The sequence below is a fragment of the Pseudophryne corroboree genome, chromosome 1, assembly GCF_028390025.1.
Source record: "Pseudophryne corroboree isolate aPseCor3 chromosome 1, aPseCor3.hap2, whole genome shotgun sequence".
Classification (NCBI taxonomy): Eukaryota; Metazoa; Chordata; class Amphibia; order Anura; family Myobatrachidae; genus Pseudophryne; species Pseudophryne corroboree.
The window spans coordinates 500,945,758-500,967,681 of record NC_086444.1 but is presented as its reverse complement, the minus strand read 5'-3'; the positions used below and the strand labels follow the sequence as shown (position 1 = coordinate 500,967,681).

Here is a 21,924-nt window from a genome sequence, read left to right as displayed (position 1 = left end):
AACACATCTGCCCCCATGTTTGGTCAAGTTTGCATTTTCGTGTGAGTTAACCCTGTTTTTGAAACTCTGAGATATTCTAAACATGGGTATAAAGACTCGAGCCATATAGCAACAAGCAAGCAAACATGGCCAAAGATGGCAAATAGAAGTTAACAGACCATCGAAACAACTCACAAGAATTTTGCTGTTTTGCCAAGACACCTGAATTAATACTGGACAAGGAGCACCATGGAGAAAGTGAGTATTTAGGGTGAGTGTGAGTGCGCGTGAGTGTGAAATAAGGGATGTGTGTGTCTTGTCATTTTATTATATTTCCTTTACAATGGCACTACAGAGTGGCACTAATGCCTGGACATGCTGGCACCTTAGTTCTCCAAGTTCCTGTATGCAGGGCAAGCTTGCTGGAACCTGTAGTCTTACAGGAACCGACAATATTTTATTCTATTTTTACACAATCAACCTTGCACCCAGGCCTGTGGTATACTCAGGAGGGACTTCTTTATTGGGGCGGGGGTACCCACTGTCTAGGAATCTCCAGCATGGGCTGACTATTTGGGGGGGCGGGGGGGCAGGGGGTATGTTTTGGATCCTGTGAAGAATGTACCCATGCTATGTCATTATCTCCATGGCTTACAGTCATTAGATCAACAAGACTTAGGTCGACAGTCATTAGGTCGACCACTATTGGTCGACATGGTCAAAAGGTAGACATGAGTTTTTAAATAAAAAAATTTTTTTAAAACTTTTTCATACTTTATGATCCACGTGGACTACTATTGGGAACGTTAACCTTTGCCGAGCGCAGCGGTAGCGGAGCAAGGCACCTTGCCCAAAGCATGGCGAGCAAAGCGGTACACTAAATGGGGTTACCCGTCACTTTACGAAGAAAACGACACCAAAAAAAAAGGAAAAAAACGAATGTCAACCTTTTTCCATGTCGACCTAATGAACATTTCGGCCTTTTGACCAAGTCAACCTAATGCATGTCAACCAATAGTGGTTGACCTAATGACTGTCGACCTAATGACCCATACCCACCTCCACCACCACTGCTGGTTGAGACCAGTGTGGGTCTGTTATGTACTGAGTATCTGGAACTCAAGGGAGTATGTGGCAACCGGGGAGTTCCTGTACTCTTGGGTAAAGCTGCTGCTAGAATGGATGACCGCAGCCACTCGTGCTCTACCACTGACTCTGTTACTCCTCCCAGTGGTCAGTTGGTGCCTACAGAGCTAGTCTTCTCCTATAGCAGCCGCATTTGAATGGGCGAATTAGGTCCGTCCAGACTCCGATGCCCCCAGGTCTTACGAGGTAACAAGGCACCAACCGAGACTGCAAGTGAGTAAAGGGAAGGCTAACTAAACCCTGCAACACTAAATACACGAGTGGTAACGAAAGCAACAATGCTCTAAGATGTTATAAGCAAATAAACAGTGAGAGCAACAATGCTCAGGTATGTTATAAATAGAAATGCAAGCGAAGAAATGTTTGTGTGGATACTCCACAAAAACCTGAACACAAGGCTGGCTGGATCTGGTCAGGTAATCAATCAAGCAAGGTCTCCGGGTCACGGGCTCGACACAGGCTGACAGGATCTCCTACGAACTGACAGGTTCACACAGAAGCAGGAACCATCATCAGTGGTTTGGTAGTGACCAGGAAGAGAATATAAATGGAGCTGCACCAATCACCGCAGAACCCCTAATTACCAAATATCATGCAGCTTCCCTGCTGCATGTCCCTGTACAACAACTGGGTACTAGTTACCCAACAGCGGGGAACGCTGCCTGCTTCCGGCATCCCCGTTGCCATGGATCCGGCGTCTGCCTGTTGCTAGGTGTCAGACGGGACCCAGGAGACCTTGCGCCCGGTGTCCGCCTGTTCCTAGGCGCCAGTCAGCGGGAGGCGCGGCATCCCGGCTCCTAGGCAACGGCCAGGACGTGCGCCTACCGGCGCTAACAGTACCACCCCTTGAAGAGGAGTTAAGAAACCCCTAGATCCAGGTTTCTGGGGATATTTCTTGAAGAATCCTTTCTTTAGTTCAGGAGCATGGAGGAACTTCCCAGGCACCCAAGTTCTCTCTTCAAGACCGTAGCCTTTCCAATTAACTAAATAATGTACTTGACCCCGAGTCCAGGATTCTCTCAACAACAAATTCTTGATTTCCCCAAATCATGACTGGAGAAGGTCTCTTGAAACCTCTTACTTTAAATTTCTTAGAAACAAATGCCGGTTTAAATAGAGAACAATGGAAGGTATTATGGATTCTCAAAGATCTGGGTAATTGCAGACGGAAAGCAACAGGATTGATTTTCTGGATGATTTGAAATGGTCCAATGTAACGGGGACCCAGTTTCTGAGATGTCGGGCGGAGCTTGAGGTTTCGGGGACATAACCATACTATGTCTCCTACTTTGAAAGAACGAGGTTTAGAAATCTGTCAGCAAATTTCTTAGACCGGACTGCCGCATCCTCTAAGGCTTGAAGTACTTCCCTCCAAATCCTCCTAAGGCGAGACACAGGCGAAAAAGAAGAACTAGACTGTCGTGAAGGAGTGAAAGTATTGAATTTAGAATGAATACCAGAAACACAGAAGAAAGGATACATGGAAGTTGAAGAATGTTCAGAATTATTATACGCAAATTCTGCAAAGGGTAGATGGTCAACCCAATCATCCTGGCATTTAGAGATCTAACACCGTAGATATTGCTCCAATGGTTGATTAACCAGTTCTGTCTGGCCATTGGACTGTGGGTGATATCCTGACAAGAGAATGATATTGATTCCTAGTTCCGCACAGAAAAATCTCCAGAAATGGGCTATGAATTGAGAGCCTCTATCAGAGACAATGGCCCTCATTCCGAGTCGTTCGCTCGGTAATTTTCTTCGCATCGCAGTGAAATTCCGCTTAGTACGCATGCGCAATATTCGCACTGCGACTGCGCCAAGTAATTTTACAATGAAGATAGTATTTTTACTCACGGCTTTTTCTTCGCTCTGGCGAACGTAGTGTGATTGACAGGAAATGGGTGTTACTGGGCGGAAACACTGCGTTTTCGGGGCGTGTGGATAAAAACGCTACCGTTTCCGGAAAAAACGCAGGAGTGGCCGGAGAAACGGGGGAGTGTCTGGGCGAACGCTGGGTGTGTTTATGACGTCAAACCAGGAACGACAAGCACTGAACTGAACGCAGATGCCGAGTAAGTCTGAAGCTACTCTGAAACTGCTAAGTAGTTTGTAATCGCAATATTGCGAATACATCGGTCGCAATTTTAAGAAGCTAAGATACACTCCCAGTAGGCGTAGGCTTAGCGTGAGCAACTCTGCTAAATTCGCCTTGCGAGCGAACGACTCGGAATGAGGGCCAATGTCTTGTGGTAGGCCATGAATACGGAATATGTGTTGAATGAACAGAGAAGCAAGATCCTTATCATTAGGCAGTTTAGATAGAGGAATGAAAAGAGCCATTTTACTGAAACGGTCAACTACCACCCTGATGACCAAGCATTTGGAAGATCTTGGTAAATCTATAATAAAATCCATTGACAAATGGGTCCATGGCTTGGAGGGTACAGACAGAGGAAGTAATTGTCCAGAAGGAAGAACACAAAGAGACTTGTTTTTGGCACAGACATGACCAGCCCTAACAAACTCTTGAAGGTCTGCCTTAATAGTTGACCACCATACAGAGTGTGAGAGAAGGTGTAAAGTCTTATTAACCCCTGGATGTCCTGAAGTCTTGTTGTCATGGAACTCCGATAACACAGCTGATCTGAGTTTCTCTGGAACGAACAGGAGTCCTGAAGGAGTCTCAGATGGGGCCTGCGTCTGCGCTGACTGGACTTGAGAGGCAAGATTCATGATTAGGCCAGCAAGAATACACCATGGGGTAATAGTTATGTGGGTTATTGGTCGCACTGGTTCTTATATATCAAACTTGACCCCCAATTTAATAGTCACTCTAAATATTCTATATAAATGTTAGGGGGGTGCTACCACAGGCAGAGAAATATCAATTTGAAATATTCAGGAAAGGGGTATGGGGAAAGGACCGATTGCCCCCCTTACACCGTGGGGTAAGAATCAGCTCCGGACACTTTGAGACTTCATGACTAGGCAGAAAACTTTGAGATAAAGCGTCAGCTTTGATGTTTTTTAGAGCCGGGCCTATAGGTAATTACAAAATTGAACCTAGTAAAGAACCGTGCCCATCTGGCTTGCCGAGAATTCAATCTTTTAGCAGATTCAAGGTATACTAAATTTTTGTGGTCTGTGAAGACGGTTATTGTTTGCCTTGCTCCCTCCAGCCAGTGCCTCCATTCTTCCAAAGCACATTTGACTGCTAAGAGCTCTTGATTCCCTACGTCATAGTTGATTTCAGCAGGAGAAAATTTTCAAGAGAAAAAGGCACAGGGATGGAGCTTATGACTGTCTGGATCCTCTTGCGACAGAATAGCTCCAACGCCTACTTCGGAGTAGAGATGAGAGGGTTTGGTTTTACTCGGATTTACTCGGTTCTCAAAACGGCATCTTATTGTCTCTTGTTTTGGATAGCCAATAAGATGCCGTTTTAAGAACTGAGTAAATCCGAGTAAAACCCGAACCCGCTCATCTCTACTTCGGAGGCATCCACTTCTACAATGAAAGCTAGATCTGGATCGGGATGCCGGAGAACAGGTGCAGAGATGAATGCTTTTTTAAAGGTCCTCAAAAGCCTTTACCGCCTGCGGTGGCCAATGAGCAGGATTCTGCACCTTTCTTGGTCAGGTTCACAATTGGAGCAACAATTGAAAAGAATGAATCAATAAATCTTCTGTAATAGTTTGCAAAACCAAGGAAACGTTGAGTAGCTTTTAGAATAGAGGGACGGACCCATTTCAAAACTGCCTGAAGTTTCTTAGGATCCATAGAAAACCCCTTGCAGGTGATGTATCCTAGGAAGGCCACCTTCTCAACCTCAAATTCACATTTTTCCAATTTTGCATACAGATGATTTTTCCTGAGCTTGGTGAGAACCGCTTTTACGTGAGCTTGGTGTTCTTTAAGTGAGGCGGAGTAGAGCAGAATATCATCGTTTATGAGATCCTGGAAGACGGCAGGGGCGTTGGAGAGTCCAAAAGGCATAACCAAGTACTCAAAGTAGCCCGAGTGAGTATTGAATGTGGTTTCATTCATCCCCTTGCCGGATCCAAATGAGATTGTATGGCCCTCGTAAAATCGATCTTAGAAAAAACTGTAGCACTTCTGAGCTGATCAAATAAGACAGAGATCAGAGTCATTGGGTATGAATTTTTGATTGTAATCTTATTTAGTCCCCTGTAGTCTATGCATGGCCGTAATGAGCCGTCCTTTTTACCGACAAAGAAAAACCTGGCCCCTACCGGTGATTTTGAAGGCCTGATTCTAAACTCTCCCGGATATATTCCTCCATAGCTTTAGTCTCGGGCAAAGACAGAGCATAGAGGCTGCCTTTTTGGGAGTCTAGCTCCAGGTATGAGATTGATTGCACAATCATAAGGACGATGAGGAGTCAGATATTCAGCTTGTTGTTTGGAAAAAAACGTCCATAAAAGATATGTACTGGGTTGGCAACCCTTCAGGAACTGGAAGTGCTGAGTGGACCGGCATGGTCAGGCATTTGATTGCACATTCCGTGCCCCAGGAAACAAGATCTCCAGTACTCCAGTTGAATACTGGATTATGAATCTTTAGCCAAGGCAGTCCCAGAACTACTGGAGTTAAGGGACAATGTACCGGAAAAAAAGACAACTTTTCGCAATGGAACATTCAGACAACAAACTGAAGGGCTGTAGTCCGGCTACTCACCCGACCGTTTTGGAGAGGACTGCCATCTAATCCACAAATGGAAATTAGTGAGCAAAGAGTCTCCATAGTAGTGATGTGCACTTACAAAATCACGTTGTTAATTTACAGTCGCATATTAAGGACACCAAACACATTTTACAAAAAGTGGTGGGAATGAGCTGGACGAAGGGTTGGGGATTTCTCACCCTTGACGTCCAGGCACTCTATACCAATATTCCGCACACAGCTGGTGTTGATGCGGTGAATTATTATTTAAATAGGGATCAGAATGTGACAATGGAGCGATGTGATTTTATTTATTCAATCCATTTGGTACAATCTCACTCACAATTATTTTTTGTTTGGTTACACTTATTATTTACAGGCACTTGAGACGGCCATGGGGACCAGGTTCGCGCCAAGTTTTGCGAATCTCTATATGAACCGCTTCGAGGAGTATATATGGAGCGGCCCATATAGAGATAACCTGGTCCTCTATGGCCGTTTTATTGATGATTTGTTTATTATTTGGGATGGGGGCCCCACATTAGCACAAGAGTTTGTTAATTTTGTTAATAATAATACTTACAATCTCACATTTACTCACACTTTTGATTTTGATGTGATTAATTTCCTTGATTTGACCTTCTCTATTCAAGATAAGGCGATTGTGTCTAATAATTATATTAAACTAGTAGGGACGAGTAATTATTTACACTATGAAAGTGCCCATTTTAAACCTTGGATTAAAAACTTACCAAAAAATCAATTAATGCGTGTAAAACGCAACTGTACAAGAGATGAGGATTTTGTTGAACAATCAGGTACTATGATTAATAATTTCAATAGAAGAGATTATCCACAGAAATTGTTAGATGAGGCTCTGACCTTTGCTAAATCAGCAGAGAAAGCAGATTCTTACATTGGAACGTTAGTTAACAAGGATACCCCTAGGTATCAATTCAAACCTTCTATGAGAACATCAGAAGTTACTAATCAGCCCGATCTATCAGAAGAGATATTATTTATATCTAAGTATAATTCAAAATCGAGTAAGATAAGAAAGATTATGAATACGAATTTTGGAATATTAAAACAAGATCCGGTGCTGAATAAGCAAATTGGCGACAAACCAGGGATAATCTATGAGAAAAATACAAATTTAAGGAATCTACTGGCACCGAGTGATTTGAGGCCAATTAAACAATTTAATGAAGATCAGCATAAATCTTGGCTTCCTAGTAGACCTCTTAGTAGTTATAGGTGCAATAAATCCATCTGCCTTACTTGTGGGCACATGAATAATGGGTCAGTAAATGTCATTTCTAATAGTAGTGGGGTGAGTTTTCCTATCAAGCAATATTTGAATTGTGAATCTACCTACTCTGTATATGTTTTGCAAAGTCCGTGCAGACTGCAATATGTCGGCAGGACGATCAGAACAATTAAACTTCGTTTTAGGGAACACAGATGTAATATCATTAATAAATCCATTAAACATAGTGTCTCAAGACACTTTGCTAAATGTCATAATGGGGACCCTAAGGGGTTGTCTCTAATAGTGATTGAACAATTCTGCAATACTAGGAGGGGTGGGTACAGATATCGGCAGCTATGTATTGGAGAATCTGCTTGGATTTTTAAATTAGATACATTAAGTCCCAAAGGGCTTAACGAGGCTATTGATTATACCTGCTTAGATTAATTTTACTCTATATGAAGAATGTTGCTGTTGAAAGAAAAAGAAAAATATTAGTATTACTATCAAGACGTTAATAATGTTGCTTACACTATGCCAAATCTTAAATAATTATTAAAATTATTTAAATCCTTATTACAATGTATATGTACTTGTGTCTATGGCCCTCATTCCGAGTTGTTCGCTCGGTAATTTTCTTCGCATCGCATCGATTTTCCGCTAATTGCGCATGCGCAATGTTCGCACTGCGACTGCGCCAAGTAAATTTGCTAAGAAGTTTGGTATTTTACTCACGGCATTACAAGGTTTTTTCTTCGTTCTGGTGATCGTAATGTGATTGACAGGAAGTGGGTGTTTCTGGGCGGAAACTGGCTGTTTTATGGGAGTGTGTGAAAAAACGCTGCCGTTTCTGGGAAAAACGCGGGAGTGGCTGGAGAAACGGGGGAGTGTCTGGGCGAACGCTGGGTGTGTTTGTGATGTCAAACCAGGAACGAAACTGACTGAACTGATCGCAGTGGCAGAGTAAGTGTCGAGCTACTCAGAAACTGCTTAGAAATTTCTATTTGCAATTTTGAGAATCTTTCGTTCGCAATTTTGCGAAGCTAAGATTCACTCCCAGTAGGCGGCGGCTTAGCGTGTGCAATGCTGCTAAAAGCAGCTTGCGAGCGAACAACTCGGAATGAGGGCCTATATGTATAAGAATATCAGTCGTTTAGTAACTACTTAGAGTCTGCTTTTTAATTATTTTAATTGTCTTAGTAAATGCATATATGCTGACAGCAGTACAAAGGATCCAAATTGCAGCACACTGGTGTTTGTAATTTCAATTAGAGGCGGTCCATATGGGGAGTTAAATAAGGGCTAAGACAGAATGAGCCCTATAGTCTTGAGGAAGTCCCAAGTTGTGACGGGACGAAACGCGTTGACGTCATCTCCCTGTTTGTATCCACACACTGAGGGAAGCACCTGCATGAGCGCTATCTCTAGCGGCTTTATTGGAAGCGCTAATAGGAGCTGCTTGTACCCGCCTGCCAGGACAGAGACTGTGCTATCTCCAGCGGCTACACTGTAAAGCGGCAATCGGAGCGTCCCCACACCCGCCTGCCAGGACAGAGACTGAGATCTGCACCGCTAATAGTGCCGGCGGTGGGCGCTTTTGGCTGAATGCTGTAAGGACATATCTCTCTGGGTGCCTGTGCTGTATCACTGAACATTTCCCGCAGGTTCGGGTAATTATTACACAGCATTCCTCTGCACTGGGACGCAAGTAGCAGGAGGACCTGAGAGACTTTCTATTTAGTTTCTATTAAGCAATCAGGATATGTTACAGCTTGATACATTTGATGTAACAGATTGGACGGGTCTGTTAAGTATCATATGAGCTACACGGTTGCTATTTATTTACAGCGTAAAAGGACATTTAGTGCCTCCTATCAATGTGTAAAAAAAAAAAAAAAAAATAAGCGCACGACTATTTTTCTTTATTTTTCTTTAATCTTTATTCTAGTTTGTTTGGGGATCTTGCTAATCCTTTAAGTGTGTGCAGCTGATGTCTAATTAAGTATATATTGGTCAATCTGCGCCGGGAGTTGGGGTAAGATTCACCTCTAATTGTTTGTACAGGTAATCAATCAAGCAAGGTCTCCGGGTCACGGGCTCGACACAGGCTGACAGGATTTCCTACGAACTGACAGGTTCACACATTAGCAGGAACTATCACCAGCGTTTTGGGAGTGACCAGAAAGGGAATATAAATGGAGCTGCACCAATCACAGCAGAACCCCTAATTACCAAATACCGTGCAGCTGCCCTGCTGCATGTCCCCATACAACAACTGGGTACTAGTTACCCAGCAACGGGGAATGTCGTCTGCTTCCGGTGTCCCCATTGCCAGGGATCCGGCGGCTAACAGGTTCATGGAAATACGGGGGGCCCCACAAAATTTATTTCCCATATTTTCAGGACAAGAACAAGCTAATTGGCCCGGCAGTGGTTATACTTTTGGGGAGGGGGTCCACACTTTTTTCTGTTTCTTAACTATTTATTTACACAGTAACACATAAAAACACTGCACAGATCACAACGATCTGTGCAGGGCTTCTGTGGAAAACTCAATTTCGAAGAGTTCTATTGAATTCAGCTAAATGTGACTAAATCTGCACATGACTAAACACAGAACATCGGAAAACATGATTCAGTCAACCACAATTATTAGTAAATTTGAGTGTTTGATCAGAAAAACACTCACATACAGTATCCCAGCAATGCCCAGCGTGTTAAATCTCAACCAAACACGATTCTTAGTATATTTACCCCAAAGAGAAGCAATGGGAATAGTTTATACCAGCGGTTCACAAAACTTTTTGAAACATGGCGCTCTAGAGTATCAGAATTGTATTCACGGCACCCATAGGCCAAAAGTTTCTCATTGAGAAATTTAGAATTAATATTAACTTAAGTAAATTGTGTGTATATGTCATCCGTAGGGTCGGTTATGTGGTGAGGGACAGGATGTGCTTCTGTTTGTCCACATAGTTTATGATTAGCAGCCACCAGCACTGGTTTTGCCTATTACATTGATCATAAATAATTTGAAATGGTCCTGGACCACCAATCCGAGGCACCCCTGCAAGTGTCCCCAAGAACCCCAGAGTGCCATGGCACACAGTTTGAGAACCACTGGTTTAAATACATTTTAACTATCTGCATGAAATGAAAGTTCATTTTCTGTTAACTACACAGCTACTTGTTCGATGCAATATAGACAACTCCAGTTTTAAACAGAGAATAACTTTGCATGCCTGTGAGCCACAACTACACTTGCATTATGTGCCTAGTAATGAATGCTATTCGCCAATATGCCAAGGAACATGCATCTCTTTGATAACAACGACCCCATCCATTCATTAGTGAAAAAAGCAGCCATCATCATCAGCAGTACAAACTTACATCAGCCATATACATGGTGCAAGAGATCAGTCTTGCATAGGCTCAACACAAGATAGCCCACAATTCCATGCCCACGGCAATCCCTCTGTACACTTTGCCTATGTGCAAACACCCCATTGCCACCTAACCACAAGTCAGTTGCAACTGAGATACGCAGGACTCTGAGGGGAAGATTTATTAAGCCTGGTGAAGTGATAAAGTGGAAGGTGATAAAGCAGCAGCCAGTCAGCTCTTAACTGTCATTTTTCAAACCCAGCCTGTGACATGGTAGTTAGGAGCTGATTGGCTGGTGCATTATCACCTTCCACTTTATCACTTCACCAGTCTTAATAAATCTGCCCCTCACTCACTGGTAAATGTATGCGATCAGCTTCGATGCATTCACAGTTGCTAACAATCACAAGACCTGTCCACAAAATGGATATTACTGATACCTACTTAAAAAAAGCAATCAGCAGGTTGACCATGATGATGTACTGAACAAAGAGGTAGACAGCTTGTAGGAATGGAGTGATGAACGAGCCAGGAGGACAATCTGGATTTTGTTCACAGTCTGCAAACAACGAAGATAATAAATTACATGACATCATCATCGTTTTAAGAATATTGAGCTGTTTATTTGCCTGAGTGCCGCACCTCCTGGACCTCTGTTCTACCCTGCTTGTGCGGGCACCGCTGCCATTATATTATGGTTATCGAGAGTGCCGGACCGACGCCTTTGTGTGTGTGTATGTATATATATATATATATATATATTTATAGATACACATACATATAGATATATATATATATATATATATATATATACACACACACATATATATATAGATAGATATATAGATAGATAGATAGATAGATAGATAGATAGATAGATAGATAGATAGATAGATAGATCATATATACTGTAGATATCTTTAGTGAAGGGGTGCATAGTAAACTAGATAATTGCTGGACAACAAATTGGGTTACTGTTTAGGTCCCAAGTTCTTTGCAATTCTTGTAAACAGCTACTTAATGTTTATTTGGTACTTTTTTATACACCCATTTGATTTTTAATAACTGGTTACTTTTTTTTGTGACCTCTTATGTGTTTGTTTCCTAAGATGTATATGTATGTACAGATGTGCCCTTATACATCTTGCCTCAATACGCCATGCAGCGGGAGATACCTGGTGTGAGTGAGAGGACAGGTCCCGCACAACTTTGTTAGTGTCGGGCGTCTTGTCTTTTTTTTCCAAAAAATTGTCTTATTCGCACCGCTATGCAAATAGGACACACAAGCAGACTCTGCTGATTAAATTGATCTGTGTGGGACTGTACCTGTATCTGTATACGAATTGCTACATTACAGTGTCATTGGCTGTTTTCTAGGAGAACAATGTAACGCAGCATTTGGTATGTAGATACAGCCGCGGTCATACACAGAATATAGGCGAACCGCATATCATTTTAATCTGCAAAAGTTGCTTGTGTGTCATTTTGCGAATAAGACACATCTAAATGGAAAAAGTCACACGTTAGACACTACCAAGTCACTCCACGGCATCACGTAACTAGAAAGACTGTTTAACGTGCAGGGAGGCTAGATATAGGTGGATATATCCACACATGTAAATAGCAGGCTATCAAGGAAAGAAATCTCACTCTCTTTTTTTTTTTTTTTACTCCATAGGGGTGTGTGCAAAAACGAGCAAGGTTCCCCCCTTCCCCCCCAAAATACTATCTTCAAAGTCCTCAGACGGTACCTCATATATAATTGAATCTCCCCCCTAGTCTTTGTTCAACCAGTGGTTGCACATTTAAAGCCTATGGTGGTCATTCCGAGTTGTTCGCTCGCTGACGTTTTTAGCAGAATAGCGATCAGGCTAAACATGGGCGAATCTGCGCATGCGTATGGGCCGCAGGGCGCATGCGCTAAGTTTTTTCACACAAAATTATGCAATTTTACACAGGTCTGAGCGACGCTTTTCAGTAGCTCTGCTGATCGGATCGGTGAGTGATTGACAGGAAGTGGGTGTTTCTGGGCGGAAACTGAGCGTTTTCCGGGAGTGTGCTAAAAAACGCAGGCGTGTCAGGCTAAAACGCAGGAGTGGCTGGAGAAACGGGAGAGTGGCTTGCAAAACGCAGGGCGTGTTTGTGACGTCAAACCAGGAACTAAACGGACTGAGGTGATCGCAATCTAGGAGTAGGTCTGGAGCTACTCAGAAACTGCAAGGAAATATTTAATAGCAGAATTGCTAATCTTTCGTTCGCAATTCTGCTAAGCTAAGATACACTCCCAGAGGGCGGCGACCTAGAGTGTGCAATGCTGCTAAAAGCAGCTAGCGAGCGAACAACTCGGAATGACCATCCATGTCTGACAAGCACCATTAGTATCATAATTTACCAAGTTACGAGTACTGTAATTTATGTTCTAAAAGTCAGGTCACTTACTATAGATAAAGTCAAGTTAGAAAATTAGATTGTGAGGAAAATATTTACTAATTATTTCTTAAAATGTACATGATCCAATAATCCTTATTGGTACAGTAGTAACTATTAATTCAAATCATCATAACACCAAACCCTTACCATCTATTTCACTAGCATAGACTTCACCATACATCATCCAATATGGCTCAAACACAATATCACGAGCCAGGGTCCAAGAAGGCTCTTCTGACGGTGAAAGAATTGCTTTTCGTGCCACTCCAAAGGACAGCAGCACAATAGCCATAATAGCCACAATACTAAACATGTTTGCTGTCTAAATAGGAAATTAAAAAAAAGTTTAGTACGTTAAAAAAGGTATTTGTAAAGAAATTAAGCATAAATGCAATAATTCCCATTATTATATTCATCCTTTATTATTTAGGGGCCACAAAGTTTACGCAGTACCTAACATACACGGTTGAGTCATATTATTATGACCACCAGCTAACAGCCATAGTAACCACAATGTGCAGCACGGACAGCAGCTAGACATTTGTTGAACTGTCATTTTAGACACACGTCTGGAAGGCCCCAGGTTCATTTTGACAGTCAGCTCTCATGCACCTTTGTAGCTGACATTCACCTCTCATATCAGTGGTACGTGGTGCTCCGCAGTTTCCACGTCAGTAATTCGCAATGGTGCCATTTTCCCAGTCATGATACACCATCACCGCAGCAGCACGCAGACAGTTCACAAACTGTGCTGTTTTAGAAATACTGCCACCCTTGGCCCGAAAGCTGATAATCATCCCTTTTTGCAACTCTGATAAATTGCTCCTTTAACCCATGACAGATGGCCTATCGCATACCTTATATACCTACCAAGCCAGCACACGACACGTGACTAACTTCATGGGCTACGCGTTGCAGACATCAATTGTAGGACATGGTCATAATAATGTGACTCGACCGTGTACATAGAGTAATAGTAAAACATGGTATATCAATATATATATACATACATATATTTGGAACAAGACAGAGCAATAAACAAACTAAATAGGACGTGGGCTACATGCGAGGGCTCGGGAACACACACTATCTTGACAGGTAAGTGGAGGTGAGTCAGGGGAAGGGAAGTCGGTTCAGCACTCAATGAGCCTGTACCTAATGAAGGGCGAGTGAGCAAACAGAGTCAGAGTTATACAAAGGGACTAGGAGACAAAGCATAAGGAGCACTGGAAGCAAGGATGGTGCTAGGGAGGGACAAGAGGAAGGAGAACCCTGTCTGTGAGGCTTACATGCTAAGATAAAGAGCACAGTTGGAGGGTGAACTGGGGAGAAGTGAAGGGCAGGGGAGGAGAGAAGAGTTCATATTTTGGAGGCTTTAAAGAAAAGGTCAGTTTGGAATGAATAATTGAAGCTGCTGAGATTAAGAGAAAAAGTCTGACTTGGGGAGGGAGGGAGGGAGGGAGGGAGGGAGGGAGTGACAGTGGAGATGGACAGAACGAGAAAAATCTTAGAGGCAAGCATGAAAGGAGAAAACCAGGGTGGACTAGAGGGACAGGAAATTTTGAAATGAATTCTGAGGTGAATGGAGAGCCAGTGAAGCAGGTTGCAGAGGGGAAGCAAACACTGAGCTATTAGACAAGAAAATGACCTGGACAGCAGCATTCATAATGGATTAAAGTGGAGAAAGACCAGATTAGGGGAGGACAGAAAGAAGGATACAGTAGTTGAGACAAGAATGATAAATAGACTGAATGTGCAGCATGAGGACTAGGTAGGAGTCAAGGACGACACCCAAATGAGAGGACTTGAGGAACAGCCAAGAGGGAGATGTCGTCAACAGAAAGAGAAAAATTAGCCTAGAAGTTTTTTTTGCCAATTTCAATTTGAGAAAACATTGACATTTGAATGAGATGTCAAAGTGTCAGGAAGGGACCTGAGCCAGGACTGAGGGAGAAATTTGAGTAGCATCAGAATACATGTGCAACTGGATACCAAAGGAGCTGTTGCGTTTTACAAGAAAGGGGTTGTAAAGAGAGAAGAGGAGCCCAAGGACGTATCCTTGGGGAACACCAACAGGTAGAGGAAGAGTGTTGAAGGCCGCAGAAGATGAAGAAGGATGAGAATAGAGTAATGACCATTGGCTTTGCCAATGAGAAGGATAGTTTCTGTAAAATGGCATACTGCCATCTGGAGAGGAGCATGGCAGTGTGTCCATAGAATATGCTCAGCTACATGGCTGCTCTCAACCATTGCCACTCTGGGCGATATCATGACAACACAAAGTCTAGGGGTGGGTGGCAGTGGGGGTCTGTGCAGGATGAGGAAGTTCTGTACTATGACCCTGGATCCAAGTGAAGCTTTCACAGCCCAAGCAAGTGCGGAAAACAGGTATATGTAAAATGGGAGGCAGTATGCAGTCATATGTCCACATTACGAATGGTGAGATTAGAATGTCCAGAACGGATTATCGACATGGTCTAAATGTTAACATTCAGAATGTCAACATAATGTTGACATTCACAATGTTGACAGCCAGAATTTCAGTAAATGCTGAAGAACAGTACAAAGTGGCAACATTGGGTCGGTGACACCCAGTGCGGCCAATAGTACCCCAAGTGTGGCCAAAAAAGAGGCGTGGCCTAAGATAAATGGTTGTGACCTTGCGTGAGTTACCCGCTGCAGTCGCAGAGGGGGCATAGCCTAGGGGGCATAGCCTAGGGGGAAGCCGCCCCCCCCCCCCCCCATCCACCGGTAACATCACTCCAGAGACTTGTGCTTGCTATGCCGGATCCTTCTCAGTGACAAAAGCCGGTTTCTGCATGATAATGTCACACTGCAGCAACCAGCTCCTGTCACTGCGGACAAGCCAGCATTTTTGTGTAACCTACTACAAGAGTGACACCTGGGAGTGGTCCACACCCCTTGTGATGTCTGTGACGTTACACAATATAGTCTGTCCATGTCTGAACAGTGTTTTAAATAAAGTCACATTGAACATATAAAAGTAAATTAAAACCAGATTACTTACAAATAAATAAAAACATCCATTGTATGTATGTATGTGTATATATATATATACATACATATATATAGTATTAATGTACTGTAATTACGCAAATAAAATGTGGCAAACACACTACTCATAGTAATAGTAGTACTCAGATGATAGATGCAATCAGCCAATCAGAAGTGGCAACTGATCATTATAAGATCGTACTGCACCAAGAGACAGGCACCTGCAAGTAACCTGCTTACAGGCACATGTACACAGCTTAGTTTTGGTAAGCATGGAAAGCATTTGGTTTGTCTTGTAGTTTATTCAACCCTTACCATCTTCCCGATCATAGTAATGTAAGGTCCAGCTTGCTGGTTGACAGCAAAGAAATCTAGAAGTCGTGTGAACCAAAATATGATATCCAGACAGTAGATGAGCCTTCCTGCGGTATGTAGAGGTGGCTCAGCCCAGCGTAAAATGAAGCCAGCAACAAATAAAGTAATAGCTATTGAGTCCGTCAGATTCCAGTACTCCTGTAGCCATACCTTTACCTTCTGACTGAATTTTCCAGAATTAGACATTAGAACCTACAGGCAGAAAAGAAAGCATCAGACAGATCTTTACGGAGAAATCTAAAGCAATGACGTGACCACTTATCTGGAAGAGGAACAAATCTGAAAACGAAATGATTCTGGTGGATGACTGGGTATGATAGATGTCCACCTAACAGCTTCTCCGTAATATCCTGAAATAACTTTTTATAATTTACTGTATGGCTTAACAAAAAGTATGCATCTATGTTGTAGCACATATACAGTTCAAGGTTAAAGCCTTATCTGGCATTTTCTTATATAAATAACAATAGTGTATCAGTCGAGAGATAGACTACATTCATGCAATTACCAAAGAAGCTCACAAACCATACTGTCGCACAATGCCTAGTCCGTAGCATATTACACTTGTTACAGTAATGGTTATAGCATGCGATGGACATACGGGCTAAGGGAGGTTATTCAGGTTGGATAGCAAACCAAAAAACCACACTAATGGGCAAAACCATGTGCACTGCAGGTGGGGCAGATGTAACATGTGCAGAGAGAGTTAGATGTGGGTGGGTTATAGTGTTTCTGTGCATGGTAAATACGGTCTTCTTATTTTTTACACTGCAATTTATATTTCAGTTTAAACACATCCCACCCAAATGTTACATCTGCCCCACCTGCAGTGCAACATGGCTTTGCCCATTAGTGGGCTTTTTCATTTGCTAACAAACTGGAATAAGGCCCCATGTCAAGTTTTTCAGAAGTATACATATGTCTGTTTTCAGATGTATCTTTTGCACCTAGAATAGTGCTGGTGGAGGTGCCCTCTGATCATGATGGATATCATACCAAGCGTATGGGTTAAATTAAATTGCATTTAGTTTAATTTGTGCAACTATTAGGTCAACTTGTGTTCAACTCTGCCTCCGCCTCTTAGGGTTAAAGCCCCACATGTGGCAGCAGCCTATTTCATATGACATTAAGCATACATCAAAATTAAACTATAAATAAAGAGTAAATTAAAATCATATACATATTTATATTTAAACAAACATTTTCATTGGATAAACGCTTACTGTAGTAACTAATGACATAAAAAGGCTGTATCATACTGTAGGTTTGGAAACTCTATCCTAGGTTTGATGATGTAGTTGCGGAATCATAAAAACTGACTAGACTGTTTCCCTCCAAAATCAAAGTATAAGACTTGTAAACAAACATATAGACTATGGGGGCTATTCAGAGCCAAACGCAGCCGCGCATCTGTACGCAGCAGCTGCATTTGGATGGTCTGCGCATGCGACAAGGTGATTGACAGCGGCGGGCATTTGGGGGGGGGCGGCGTTGCGGGGGCGTGGCAGTTGAAACGGGGGCATTTCACGAGCGTTTTCATGGTGGCTGCATGATGTCATACGCAACCACTCAGATAAAAAAAATGGCGGCAGACAGTCTGCCAGTGCAGCCAGGCTGCGCAGGCAGGTGTCGACCTTAAATCAATTCAATTGTGGATGCATCGTGAGGTGGCGCCACACATGCTTGGTGGCCTTGCCCTGTGCTGGATGGCCAGCAGTATGTGAGGAGATGGACACAGATCTTGCTGCGGATGCAACGATCTATGTCATCTCTGAATGAGGGCCTTTATTTTTACATTTACTAATAACAGTCATTTTACTGTTCTGAAACTTTCTTTCCCTTTGTTTTATTGTATGTATGACAAAGCCTTTAAATTCTGCTATTATTCTTATGGGAAAATAACTCCCAAATATTTTGACAATAATAATTTAGATTGTTTAACAACTAATCTAGTAAATTTAACAATAACGTGTTTATTTCAAATTTAACTGTCAATTTTCCCCCCAAAAACGCTCAGAAACTGTAATTTCTTTATGACTGAATTAGGTCAAGAACATCTATTTATAACTTATCTAAAACGATTTATTATAAATAATATATCATTTTTTACCATTTGTAAATATCGATTTCTTTTCTTCAAACATCGGTGACCAAAATATCGAAACACTAATCATCTGAACATCACTACCACTGTAACTTTGATTTCACCAGACACACTGGGGGTGCTGAGGGGTGTTAATTTACATTACCCAGGTGGGTGCTCCTCTCTGCAGCCGCTGGGTGGGGGGGAAGGGTGTCCTGCTGTGCTGACCGATCAGCAGTGATCGACAACACGACAGATACTGGGTGAGAGTGCACAGCTGCAGGGGGGCCAAGGAGTCCACCTGTGATTGGCGGCTGCTAGAAGATTATCTTCCAGCACCCGTCCACTCTGCGTTTCTGACTTGTCGCAATGTACGTGACCAGGTTAGATAATGCACAGCCTGGCGTGTTTGCAAATGATACAACCATGCCAGGCAAGTGGTTAAGAGATTAATCACATTTTAAAAATGGTTAAACTAAATATTTGTCAAATTCCACAGATTTTACTGACAGTATTTGGAGATAAGCGTTCTCATAGCTATCCCAGCTACATCACAGATCAGAATGAACAGCGAGTCATCTTCCCAGCTACCATTCTGCAAACTGTGATTTTACAAATACAGTACAGAATGGCACTCCAATGAATCGTATAGAAATGTGGAACTCAAAGATTGTATCACCTCCAACAAATAGAATATTCAGTCACAAAATTATTTGCAGAACATTTCGGCCACAATTTTGATCTCTACAACTTATAACACTGCTGTTTGGTAAAATACAACAAAGTAAAGCAAGTACTGTACTATACTGTATGTTTCATAGCTGTACATATATTGAGGAGAACTGGTCACCACTTACAAAAAATGGCACTTAAATCTCATTTGATTATTGTAAACTCACCTCTCGGACTTTCTCAATAGCGTTAGTAAACATGTAAGCAATAACCAGCCACTCTTGGACACTGGGGACAGACTCCATCTTCACCAACACTACATATGTAAAAAGCATGAGGAATCCCAAGTATGCCATCTGCAAAAAATCACACAGGCAATATGTGCGCTAGATGAATGAAATACTGCGGCTAGCTATTGTCATGTAAATTAATCAAAATATTCAAGTAAATAAACAAATACAATAGTGGCTTTTATGTATCTAAATTACCATTACCCTGGTATTCACTGACCAACGGATACCAGGAAGACATGCAGTGCTTTTCAGCATTGGCTTGGTTTGCCTCAGGAGGAGGAATAGAGAGGGGCACATTTTGTGTTGGCACATTTGCCTCAACCAATTCAACCTGTGCTGACTAGTTTTGGGCCGGCTCACTTTAGGCCAGTCGGACCCCGCACTGCAGATCTTCCAATTATAGTTTGCCTTGCCCAGGCTGGAATAGCCTGGTGCTGGATGCCGCTTTTGCAGTGGCATCCGCACTCCTTGTCCCCTGCATTTGCATCCCACGATCGCTACCGAATAGTTATTTGGAGGGAAACATGCAATCTGTTTTATTTATTTTAAACAGGGACATGGTTTTATGAAGGAATGACTTTCACAATTCATGTTTTACAGTGTAATGGGACATCCTGCACGTCAGCATTTTTTGGTAGAAAATGGTACTGCATGTAAATGATGTAACTGGAACATCAGGACACAATAGTACATAAAAGGCAATGTGATGAAGCAGCTGTCAGTTTTACGCTTTAGACATCTGAAAGTAATATACTTGGCAGTGATATTCATGTTTATGTTACAATCATTATTATGAGTACAGCTATTACAATTCCAATAAGAGTCATTTTGGTAAATAAAGCACATTTTTAAGTGTTTCTAAAGCAAGTTTAAGCATGGTGCTCAATGTTATGTATAAATCGCTTATGGAAAGATCTCATACCTTTGATTTGTTCTGGAAAATGACAGTGGGGTAACCAAAGATTTAGCTAATTACAGATATTTAGATGTTTCCTTGCAAGTAGCTGCAATAAATGTACCTATTTTGCTCTCATACAGCCACTTCTATTTCATGTCTCTCCTGTCCTATTCCAGAACAGCTGAAAACATGGCCAATAACTACAGTAACTTCACAGAAATGATAATGGCATTAAAGGAATTAAGCTTGTCTTCCAATCAATAACATATCTTTATTTCTAAAAATATGAAAATTGTATACAGTATGCTACATTTATCTCCATCATCATTAAAAACTAAATAAATAAAAAATATGAATAACTTACAGTGTGGAACCAAAACTTGACAATAGGAGCATTGTAGAACTCACGGACTTTCCTAGTTGCTGGCAAGTTTCCTTGCCCATTAAAGTTCTTTCTTTTACTTGCATCTTTTGATCCATTTTCTTCATCAAAGTTTTGCTGAAAAGATGTGTATTTTTAATAGTGCTGAGAGCGACTATAGCTTAGAAAAGGTACACATCATGTTTAAGTAAAGGTCCCATTATACATTATTTGTTGTATCTATTACAGTGATCAACCTCACGAATAATTGAAGTTCTATTCTGTAAAACCAAAGTCAATGCAGATTTATTCATGCAAGGGGATTCAATTACAAAAAAACATATCAGGGCAACAAGAACAAAGCCATCCAATTTATCTGTATTAAATCTATGAACAACACAAATATGAATTGTATAATAACACGAGGGGGTACCCAAAAGAAACAAGAGTTATTTATTTATTTATTTATTAATTATTTATTTGGACATTTTGATACTTCAGTCACCCTTAAAGTACTCTCCACTTGAATCAATACATTTGTCCAAACATTTTTACACTGCTCAAAACATTTTTTAAACTCATCTTCGTTGATGCCTTTTTGTACTACTGACGTTATTTGTTTCACCTCTTCAATATCAGCAAAACGTTTTTCTTTAAGGTCTCTTTTCATATGAGGAAATAAAAAGTCGCACAGGGCGAAATCGGAACAGTGGATGAGGCAAAGGTGTCATGTTGTTTTCAGTTAAAAGTTGCTTAACACTCAGCCCTGTGTGGGCAGGTGCTTTGTCATGATGGAAGAACCAGTCATCTGTTTGTCACCAGTCGGGATGTTTTTTCCTCAAATCATGACACAACTTTTTCAAAACTTCCAAATAAAAACTTTGTAGCATAGCAACCACTTCTGCTGTACTTTTTCCCAAAAAGAAACAAAACTTCACAGCAACACGTTGTTCATGTTAATCAGCCATCACAAAAATAGGCGAAAGAGTTAATAACACTACAGTAAAACGCTACCTACCCCTGCAACGTAAGCGGGTAAACTGGCTCAGAAGGGTTTCGCAAACAATCACCTAGCGGCAGAAGCCCTTATTACAAGCACCCTGCCCTTCCTGTTTCTTTTGGGTACCCCCTCGTACAAGAGAAAACTATTTATACTAAATACCAGTAATTTGCTTAACAACCCATTGCTGAATCCAAATGATTTCATCTAATGATGAATTTCTTAATTTAGTAGTTGCTTGAAAAAGTCACTTTTTAAAATGCGATGTAATTTGCAATATACATTTCATATAATCAAGTAATGGCATTATTTTCTGCCCTATAATAATGGCATAGTTTCATGAAATAAGT

The 21,924-nt window shown here is 41.7% G+C and overlaps 1 protein-coding gene across 2 annotated transcripts in view; it reads right to left on the bottom strand.

Moving 5' to 3' along the window:
• Positions 1 to 21,924, bottom strand: part of TRPM6 (transient receptor potential cation channel subfamily M member 6) — a 527,875-nt gene that overhangs the window by 148,157 nt on the left and 357,794 nt on the right. For both annotated transcript variants that reach the window (XM_063913863.1, XM_063913865.1), the window contains exons 19-23: positions 20,578 to 20,712; positions 19,250 to 19,378; positions 16,208 to 16,459; positions 13,025 to 13,199; positions 10,892 to 11,006 (exon numbers count right to left, since the gene is read on the bottom strand). In XM_063913863.1, coding sequence (XP_063769933.1) covers positions 10,892 to 11,006; positions 13,025 to 13,199; positions 16,208 to 16,459; positions 19,250 to 19,378; positions 20,578 to 20,712 — 806 coding nt within the window. The remainder of the gene's footprint in view (positions 1 to 10,891; positions 11,007 to 13,024; positions 13,200 to 16,207; positions 16,460 to 19,249; positions 19,379 to 20,577; positions 20,713 to 21,924) is intronic.